Consider the following 11,006-nt stretch of genomic DNA (forward strand, 5'->3'; position numbering starts at 1 on the left):
TTTTTTTTTTTTTTTAAGTAGAGAGGTGATGTGGGAGAATATATAGGACGGTCAACGTGAGGATAATTACGTCAGCGAGATGAGGCAATCAAAGGAGCAAAGGCTGAGAAAGTAAAGCCATCTTGTCGGGTACTCTCGTCTTTAACGACGTCCTTGCGATGCGAGTGCCGAGTGGCCTCTTCCTCTGAGTGAGAGAGAGAGAGAGAGAGAGAAAAGCTCTTAAATAATTAAATTTATGATTAATTGCTTCACTTCTTTTTATTAAAGCTGTTCTTCTCTGAGTTTACCATTTTACCCTATGTATATATATATATATCCTTAACTATGTACTATATATACTAGTAGTATATTAGTAATAATTTAGTACCTCGTTTTATAATTTTTCTTTTAATAACGGTAGAATACAACGAACGCGTGAAACGTAAAAGAACAAAACAGTCAATTCAAGGTGAATATTCAATATGTGTTCCGGCCACCTTTTAAAAGGCCCGGCTCAAATTTTAATTAGACTTTGTGCCCAAAAAAATTCCTTAAATTTTAAGGTGTTATTTTCTAAATATTAAAATTTAGGATCCTATATACAAAATTATCAGAATTTTAGGACCTTAAAATCATATAATTTTTTGTAGAAAAACTGTGGACCTAGAGCATTGTCTACCACATCCTAAGGGTGTAAATGGTTGTAGTGGTTAGGGCGGACAAATCCATCTACGGATCATACCGCTTTTTATTTACCATTTATTATGTGTAGTCTGCAGTAGTGCGGTCCACATAAAACAGAAATAAAACTGCAACGGACTAACTGCGGACTGCTTTTCTTTATAAATAGAATTGGATCGCAGCAGTTCATTGTCTACACTTAAAATAGAGCGGTCTGGTCTGCAGATAAATTTGTCCGTCCCGACCACAGTTACCATTCAGACCCTTAGAGTTAAAATAATAAATACAGTAGTATGATATGCGGATGGCGAATAAAAATATTAAAAGGGACTATATGTATTTATTTACCAACGGTCAAGGAATGTGACTTTACCACCAAAAAAAAAAAAGATCCATCTAAATTCCAGTTTTTTTTTGTATGGATAAAAGAATAATAATTAATAATTATACAACTCAAGAAATAAGTAATGTTGTACTAGAAAACTAGCTAGTAACAGATGATGTAGTTGTAATACATAGGTGATAGGGTCTTTTGGTTAAGAGAATACATGGGATTTGGGGTTTTGCTAGGTCTGTTTTAAGCGAGAAAGAAAAGAAAAGGAAAGCAAAGGGTAGGCAGGCAGGTGGGAGGCGAGGCGGCTCGCGTGGGGCACAAAACTCTGTTTCATCTCTCTCTCTCTCTCTCTCTCTCTCTCTCTCTATCTATCTTTTTTGTTCTACTTTTGTTACCACTTATCCACACTGCCCCTCTCTTCCTCCCAATGGTCAATTCCATTTACCCTCTCTCTCTCTCTCTTATTTTCTTTTTATCTAATTTAAGTCCGTATGGTTCATTTATGTGTATTCATTCTTTCCTTTATATTTGTCCCGACTTTTATATACATACCAAATCAGTGGTAGATACTATAAGTCTATAATACGAGTACTAATCAAAATCCAAACGCTCTGAAGCCTAAGTTAATAACCTTTTTTATACATCTTAGGGTTTTTTGACAAATAGGCGGTAATTAATGACGAATAGACCACAAGTTCACAGACAAAAACTCGTGGTCGACAAAAAGATAGAATTATAGAAAGGTCATGCACCTGCATGCAGAACAATATATCGACGTCTATCTCGATGATATTACTTTATCTGCTGGTGAAGTTATAGTGGTAGTGATGATAATTTAATTTAGAGAAGATCGATCGAGTGGGATTCCAGTTTCAGTTTGCATGGGCTTAGGGGTTATACTATATATTCCTATATATTTATATCTGATTTTCTTTTAAGGGAATTCGTGAGCACTCCCACAATATTCTCACCGCCTTTTCGCCGCGACACCGACATGCGACATCTTCCTTTTTCTTTTTTCATTTCGTTACATTCTCCATTTTGTTTTAAAATAATATTTCAAAAAATTATTACAAACGATACAGCTTAATGTTACGGGACTTAACATTATACGATATGTATATAAGCATTACTACAAATTATTAACATTCATACCAAAAATACATATATACGATATGTATATAAGCACTATACTTAAACATTCTATAACACATATGTACAGTTCCTAAATCCTAACACCACGCCCGCCCATACATAGGCACAGAGAATGTACCTCTGTGTATGACAGATACATATATACATGCATCATGCATGAATATATATATATATATATATATATAATTTGTATAACTCTAAAGCTGAGTTTAGGGTTTAGTTCGAATCTATCCTTTCCACTCGCTATNTTTTTTTTTTTTTTTTTTTTTTTTTTGATAAAATGTGAATTATATTACCGAATTGGAACATTGTTATTTACAAAAGCTCGGGACAGTGAGCGTCTATGGCAAAAAAAAAAAAAAAACCATAGAGAACTAAAGGACTAAAAATTAGAATTAGTAGATATTAGACGTGGGTAAACCACTGCGAGAGAAGGAGATTACACCCCTTACGGTACTGACGAGCTAGCAGAGTGTCCCTTATACTTCTGTCTATTTGAGCGAAAGTAGAAGTAGGAGGGAGGATGGTGCTGTTGTGGATAGCAGTGTTGCGCACCTTCCACAAAGTATAAACTGTTGCTTGAACCGAGATCTTCTTCAGAGTAGAGGAGAGACGAGGGGATTTACTCCGAAGCCAGGTGATGAGCGTGTGCCAATCCATGAAAATACAGGGGTGTTGGCCTAGGCGGTGAAGCACCTTGAGCCAAATCCCTTCAGAGTACGAGCAGTGAAGCATAAGATGGTCTCTTGTCTCTGTCTCAGAGTTACACAGTGGGCAGAGAGGGCAAATTTGCATTCCCCAACTGAGAAGACGAGATTTTACAGGAAGTCTATCTAGATTGGCAATCCAGAAGGTGAAGGCGTGTTTCGGAACAGAGGCCTTGAACCAAACTACCGTTGCCCAATTTTTGACTTCTTCATGAGGTCGAAGCTGGTTCCAGGTTTTCTTGGTTGAGAAGTGATCAGAAACAGTGTTACCTGCTGACCATTGGAAGATGTCAGAGCCCGCTGAGGTAGAGGGGATTGGCATTGAGAGTAATAAGTGGCGAAGAGCTGATGCACCAGCAAACCTTGATCTGCTAGAAGGGAGCCGCCAACCATTTTGATTGCAAGCTTCGGCAACTGTGGCTGTGATAGGGATACCTAGTTGAATAGGACCTCTGCTACCCAGATAATCATGAAGGACCCCGAGAGTGGACCAGTTGTCTAACCAAAAGCTTGCCTTATTCCCATCCCCGATTTTACACTTGAGCATGGTTTTAGCAAGCGGTCTAAGGCCAAGGAGAAAATGCCATATCCAGCTAGAGGTGCTATGAGCCTCCGCGAGCCAGTAAGGTGCTCTCTTCATATTATGCTCCTTCATCCAGGCAACCCATAATGATCCGCTTGAGGAAAAGAGAAGCCAGACCAGCTTCAGGTTCAAGACTCGGTTCCAAACTAAAAGGTTCCTGAGCCCTAGCCCTCCTTCTGTTTTGGGCAGGCAAACTTTCTCCCAGCTGACTTTAGCGTTAGTTCTTTTACTAATGTCACCAGACCATAAGAAGGCATTGCAAAGCTTTTCCAGAGCTTTAATACAACCTTTTGGGAGGGCAAATGCAGACATCCAAAAATTGATAAGCCCATAGATAACTGAGGAAACCAGCTGAAGTCGACCTGCAAAGGACAAGCATTTGACTGCCCAGCCATTGAACCTTTCTGCCACTTTGTCCGTTAGAGGCGAGTAGTCCTGCTTCCGCAACTTGCGGTGAAGGAGAGGGAGACCAAGATATCTGATAGGTAGAGTTCCAGGTTGAAACCCTAAACCCGAGATAGCTGTAGCGTCCTCTGGAGATAGCCCCGCATGGAAGAGTTCGGTTTTCTGCTTGTTCATTTGCAACCCAGACATGTTGTGGAATAGGTCAAGAGTGAGGTTGATTTGGTGCAAAGAGGAGGGCTTGCCGTCAAAGAAGAGCATGATATCATCCGCGAATGCCAAGTGAGTAATTTGAGGCTGTTGGCCCAGAGGATGGAACCCGATGGAACCTTCCGCAAATTTGGAGGTCAAAAGATTGGAGAAGACCTCCATTGCAATGACGAACAGAGGGGGGGAAAGCGGGTCACCCTGCCTAAGCCCTCTTGCTCCTTTAAAGTAGCCACACAAGTCTCCATTAACCTTGATAGAGAAGGAGGTTGTTGTCATGCATTGCTTGATCCAATTAGTAAAGATAGGGGGAAATTCTGCAGTCTCCAGGATGAGCATTATGAAATCCCAATTTACAGAGTCAAATGCTTTCCTGAGATCCACTTTAAGGAAGCCCCTTGTGGAAATTGTGTCTCTGTTGAAACCTTGAGCCATCTCCGTTGCCAATAAAACATTTTCTACCAGAAGTCGACCTTGGACAAAGGCGGATTGAGCGTTACTGATCATGTGCGGTAAGAGGCATTGTAGTCTTCTTGTGAGGATTTTGGAGACAATCTTATAAGCCACATTGCAGCAGGAGATGGGTCTGAACTCACCTATCCTGTCTGCACCAACCCTTTTAGGGACTAGAGTGATAGCTGTTGCGTTCCACTGCTTCAAGATTTGCCCAGAGGAGAAGAACTCCTTGACAGCTAATGTAAGGTCTTGACCAGTGATATCCCAGGTTGCTCTAAAGAATTCTCCTGTATATCCATCCGGACCCGGGGTTTTGTCCCTTGGGAGAGAGAAAGCTTCATTCTTGACATCCTCGGAAGTGACAGATGAGAGCAGTAGTGCATTCATTGATTGGTCGCACCTAAAAGGTACAAAGGAGCGGATGAGGTCTTTGTTCTCCTCAGTTAACATGAGAGATTCTCTGCCTAGTAGATTATTGTAAAACTCAACACAATGCGCTTTGACTTCTCCTGGGTCCTCAATGATTCGTCCAGTGGGGTCTTCGAGATAGTGAATCTGGTTGTGACCTCTGCGAGAGTTAATCATACGGTGGAAGTAGGCAGAATTACAGTCACCACACTCCACCCATTTGACTCTTGATCTTTGATGCAGAAATTTTTCCTCCGCCATTGCTAGATTCATCCAGTCCTGGTGAGCTTTCTTTTCCATTGCTGCCAGGAGGGAGGATGGGTTAGCTAAAAGCCTTGCCTGACATGAGAGCAGGTTAGCTTGAGCCTCCTTAACCCTATTCTCCAGGTCTGAGAAATGCTCCTTGTTTAGGTCTTTGATGACTCTTTTAAGGAGCTTAAGCTTTTTAGCTAGCCTAAACATAGCAGTGCCTTCGATATGAGTGCCTCTCCAAAAGTCTGTCACTCGGGGAATGAAGTCCTTGTGCTTCAGGAGAAAATGCGAAATCATGAACTGCCTCTTAGAGGAGGAGGCTTTACCAAACACCAAACAACCAGGAGAGTGATCTGAAACATCTGGGTCACCAAAATAAGCATAAGCCATTGGAAATTCCAATTGCCAGTTATCATTCACCAAAATGCGGTCCAGTTTCTTAGCAATGGGGTTTTCTTCTTGCTTATTCCACCAGGTTAGTGAGTTTCCTCTGAAAGTGAGGTCAGATAGACTCGCATTGATGATGCATTGCCTGAACTCTGACATACCTTTAGAGATCCGAGTGCTCCCCGAGGAACTTTCTGAAGGGTTTAGAGTTTGGTTAAAGTCTCCTAGAGTCACCCAAGGCTTGGAACTGATGATTGGATCCTTGGCTAAATTCTCTAATTCCTCCCACAAAATCTGCCTACCATATTTGTTGTTCACCGCATAGACAAAGGAGCACACAAAATCCTGCACCATACCCGGGATGTGAACAATACAAGTGATCATCTGGTTTGATTTAGAATGAACTGAAAGCTTCACTTTGGGATCCCACACCACCCAGATTCTCCCTAGCTCTGCAAACTCGTAGTTACCGACAAAATTCCAGTTTGGAAAAGTTGAATTAAAATACTTAAGAGACTTGCGCAACTTAACTCGAGTCTCGATAATACTACCAAAAAGAGGCTTGTAATGCCTCATCCACTTATTGAAGCTCCTACGCTTAATAGAGTGGTTAAAGCCCCGAATGTTCCAACAAAAGGTGTCTATCATAGCTAATGACGTTTTGGTTTGGGGTTCTGCCCCTGAAGAGACTTGAGTTTCCTCCTATCCTACTTAGAAATAACTTCAGTAAACGATTCTTCTTCAGCTTCGCCACTAGCCTCTTCTTCGCTCGAACTGTTCTCTACTGAAGAGGCAGAAGAAGCGTCAGAGGCTACACTCTGCTCTGACTCAGACTCAGAAGAGGAAGGAGGTTTATGTCGTGCTGAGCGCTTCTTGGTTGTAGCAGATACCCCCGGAGTTTTGGAGAGAGGGTCCTGAGCCTTTGAAGCTTTTAGCACTGGTTTCGAGAGGGGTGGCTTAGTCGAAGGGGTGGACTGGGGAAGGGACTGGGGCAGAATCGTTTTGGGGGGAGAGGCCGCATCTTCTGGGTCTGATTGCGGTTGTTTCTCAACCCAAACGGCCAGGGGAAGTGAAGAGCGCTTCCTTATTTTCTTTTTCTGCTTTTGGCCGGAGGTGGCGTTTTCGTCTGCTTTTATTTTCTGTTTGGTCGTCCGAGCCTTTGGACATGTCTCAGGAGTATGAACAGAAGAGTTGCAGGAGACACACGTAATGGGTGCAGTTGGGCATCGTCGAATGCTGTGACCAAGCTGTTGGCAATGACTACACAAGGGGGGGAGCCATGGACTAGAGACCTCAATCCGATGAATCTCTCCTGTGGCAAACTGTACGTTGACTGCTTCTGGTAATGGTTTAGAGGGGTTGATTATAGTAAGAACCTTCCCAACCTCCAGATTAGTCATCTCCAATGTTGATGGGTGACAGTGGACCGGTTGGCCTAGGAGACCTGCTATATATTCGAATCCTTCCTCAGAGAAAAAGTGCGGAGGAACTCCTCTGAATTCAAGCCAGACTGGAACCTCTGTGAGCTCGGGGAGAGATGGGTTTAGACCTGGTTTCCAAGGGGCTACAAACATTGTTTGTCCTTCAATTTGCCACATGCCTTGACTCAGGACTCTCTGCCGAGTTAGAGAGTTGGGAATGCGGATGAGAATGGTACGGAGTCCCAACTTGGAGATGGTAATGTCTCTTAATCGATTGCTCCAAATACCATTGAAGATGGCGTGCAAGGCTCCAGGGGAAGGGAGATTACCGTGGAATTGGCCGACTATGAAGGATTCCCATCGTTTGTGGTTTATGGTAATCACCTCATTAGGAATTTTGACACAGAGTTCACCGGAGTCTAGGACAAAAGCTTCACCTTTCTTAGACATTGTTCCCGTTGGTCCCTTGAGCAAATCCACCCACAAGGGTTTAGGTGAGGACTGAACCGTGTTCTCTTTGAGTGAGGACGCTGAGTCCATTAGGTTCGGATCCACTTGTGGACCTGAAGATAGCACCTCTGTTGCAACTTGAGCTGAGATCTGGATTGCAGTTCCCGAGGCAGAGATTGGCACAGAAATCGGGAGCGTCTGGCCTGAGGACACTGGATTCTCTGGTGAAATCGAAGGATTTCTGGGGGGAGGGAGCTTAGGAGCTGAGGTTGACGAAGAGGGAGGCGGGGGGAGAGAAGGGCTTGCAGGAAGAGGGATTTGTTTGGCTGGGGGGAGCGAAAGCTTGGGAGGATGTTTAGGAGGAGGACGAGAGGAGGACGAGAGGAGGGAGAGCGACGGGATTTCCTCATCGGACCGGATGCTGGGTTGCCGCCGCCGAGATCGGCAACGGCGGTTTCGAAGGAAAGGCTAGGTTTGAGGGAGAGAGAAAAAGCCTTATGCTCTATCGGCTCTGTTTCACCGTAAGAAGTAAAAAAAAAAAAAAAAATTAATAGTTTTAGGTATTAAATGAAGATATATTTATAACAAAGCAAAGCATTAATATTGTCTATGGAGAGACATACACACAGATGTTTGTAAATGGCAAAGATCAGATAAAGCTGAAAAGATAGCATCACGCTCGTATATATTGCTTTTTCCTTTTTTTAATTTCCATTTATATATTTGGTCGTAGTAATTAATAGCATAAGTCAGAGGGCTCTCATTTCCAGCCATCTAACCCTACCCGTCCGATCGATCAAATCGTCTCTATCCGATGTAATCATTTCCTTTCCACCGTTGGATTCTGGGTTAGATCATTACACAAAGGACTAATAAGGAATGTACAAAGTTTCAAGTTTCAGGTGTTTAGTTTACAAAGTGCCCTTAGTCAAAAGGATGTATATTGCGACTCGAAAGGGTTATATCGGACATATCAGAGATGGTAGAACTAGAAAAGATAAAGACAACACTGTATGACAAGTGTTACGTAAGACCTTCTGCAAGGAGAACTAGATTTAATGAAATACAGTAATACCAAAAGTAAAACGATCCGACAAACACAATCCGACAAGATTATTTATCTTTTACGATTTCTCATGCAAAGATTTTATTTATTATTATGTTTTTTTTCCAGAAAAGAAATACATGAGTTTAAACACCAAAAGAAGTAACTTTCTTTTTCAGCTAGAGGGAGCATAACTGTACGGACTTCTCTTACTCTATTCAACCAACATACGTATGAAATCTTATTTTCCATCAATCCGTAGTTTTATAAGTAATTTTAAGATTAGTTGTGGAGCTCAGACCTGAGATACAAAAAGGCATTTTGCATATAAAAGAGACAAGCGTGGAAGCTAAAAGCATGTGACAATTAACTTTGTAAACTTTGATAGAGTAAAAATATATACTATATTTTTCTGGGCTTTTCTATATTTATAGAACAGTTAGAACTTTATTAATATTATAATTAAAACCCATGCGCTATTCCACTGATACTTATTACTACTAATTATTCGAAACAAAAAAGTAACAAATATAATGTACATACTGTATATGGCAATTACAAGTTACAATACATAGGCGATCCCACAAAAATGGACAAATTATATGTAAACAGAACAGTCTGTTTAATGGTTGATATTTTAAAGCAGAGACATGGAAGGAAAATAAATCCATGGGTTTGTTCTTATTAATTATGTACACACCATAAATTCCATAATTCGAATCGTTCATATATATACACGTCTTGCCATATAATTAAGTGGGATATACTGTATGATATTAATCTGGATAGTAAACATAAGATGCTGATTTTTTAACATAGCATTGTATGATGATGATTACTCGTAGTATATATATATGTTCTATCGCAAAGTGGAATATAATACTATGTGCATAAAAATGGTTTCGTATATATTATTTCCCTAAAAAAAAAACAATGGTTTCTTATAATTATATATACATATATATATACATGTATATATATAGGATAATAGGAATGTACATGTAAGAAAAAGAGAGAGAGAATGAAGTGGTAAGAAAATTAATGGCGAGAGCGGTAAGAGCCGACAACAAGGACAGACGGAGCCGTCTATTACCAACAACTCCCTTCTGATAAAAGCCTGTTCTTCCTCTTCTCTTCTTCTTGCCATTTTTTTAAAAAAAATTGAAATTAAAATCATAATACTATATATATATATATATATATTTATTTTCAATTGTAATTAAGTATCTTGATGTCATATGTTTGTTTGATTATACTTTTTTTGTTACTTGAAAATTGAAATGGCTAATGTTATAATTATACACAAATTAACTATAAACGCACACTTAATTATAATAAAATAGAAATATCAAATATTGAGTATGTACGTAATAGATAGAGAAAGTATATTATGATAATTAGAAGGGAGGAAACTGATGATGAGTTGGACTTAGAAGAAGGGTCTCACTCTCTATAAATAGACTCTGCATGGCTCTCACTCTCTCCTCACCAAAAAACCTTGAGCCAAATAATCAATAACCTCCTTAAACTTTCTCGATCGCTTTTTTTTGCTTCAAGAAAATTAAAAATGCAATACCAGACAGAATCGTGGGGATCATACAAGATGAACAAGATAGGGTTCGGCGGTGTGGGGATGGTGGCTGACACTGCAGGTCTGCTTCGCATAGAGTCTCTGGCGGCAGAGAGCGCTGTGGTGATATTCAGCGTGAGCACGTGCTGCATGTGCCACGCCGTGAAGGGTCTCTTCCGAGGAATGGGCGTCAGCCCCGCCGTCCACGAGCTCGACCTCCACCCCTACGGCGGCGACATCCAGCGAGCCCTCATCCGTCTCCTCGGCTGCTCCGGCGCCTCTTCTCCCGGGTCTCTTCCGGTCGTCTTCATCGGCGGTAAACTTGTTGGAGCTATGGACAGAGTCATGGCTTCCCACATCAACGGCTCTCTCGTTCCTCTTCTCAAAGACGCCGGCGCTCTCTGGCTTTAATGATTGATACCTCCCTCCCTTGTGCTTTTCTTTCTTTTTCTTTTTGTGAGCTAGCTATCTCTAATTAATGTCTTAAGAGAATGAGATGAGGAAGTTAATTAGGAAAAAACTAAAATCGATCGATGACAGGTTAGGTTTTATATATAGTTTGTAATTAGAGAGACTTGTGCGTTTGTTTTAAAGCTCACCTTTGTCTCCTATCTATTAGATCCTTTCATATCGAATCAAAGACAGTTCTTGTTATTTGATGATCACACAAATTTACACAAAGGGACGACGACTTGTTTACAAGGATGCCAAATTTTACAATTATCGATCGCCATCACATCAGCTTATAAGAATGCTCTACTCTGTCTAATGATCTCTCACACGTACGTACACTCTTATGTGTGAGACTTGGGTTTGAAGATGTTACTTAGCAAATACCCCATTGTTGTTTCTTGCGAAGGCCTGCTCGTACCAAGAACAGAGCAATCCTCGTTGTTCTTCACCTTCAGCTTGCTTACTCCTATCTCTTTTCTGATTGACTCCACTATTTTTGATTCAACTGGGTTTCCT

At 41.0% G+C, this 11,006-nt stretch overlaps 2 protein-coding genes across 2 annotated transcripts in view; one reads left to right on the plus strand and one right to left on the minus strand.

Moving 5' to 3' along the window:
* Positions 1-9,908: 9,908 nt before the first annotated feature.
* Positions 9,909-10,691, plus strand: LOC104773494 (glutaredoxin-C7). The gene has a single exon (XM_010498122.2). It carries the CDS (start codon positions 10,035-10,037, stop codon positions 10,446-10,448), a length of 414 nt encoding a protein of 137 aa, XP_010496424.1. The 5' UTR covers positions 9,909-10,034; the 3' UTR covers positions 10,449-10,691.
* Positions 10,668-11,006, minus strand: part of LOC104773493 (ACT domain-containing protein ACR6) — a 5,727-nt gene continuing 5,388 nt past the window's right edge. The window contains exon 7 of the mRNA XM_019242672.1: positions 10,668-10,960. Coding sequence (XP_019098217.1) covers positions 10,832-10,960 — 129 coding nt within the window. The 3' untranslated portion in view covers positions 10,668-10,831. The remainder of the gene's footprint in view (positions 10,961-11,006) is intronic.

Source organism: Camelina sativa, unplaced genomic scaffold (genome assembly GCF_000633955.1).
Source record: "Camelina sativa cultivar DH55 unplaced genomic scaffold, Cs unpScaffold00555, whole genome shotgun sequence".
NCBI lineage: Eukaryota > Viridiplantae > Streptophyta > Magnoliopsida > Brassicales > Brassicaceae > Camelina > Camelina sativa.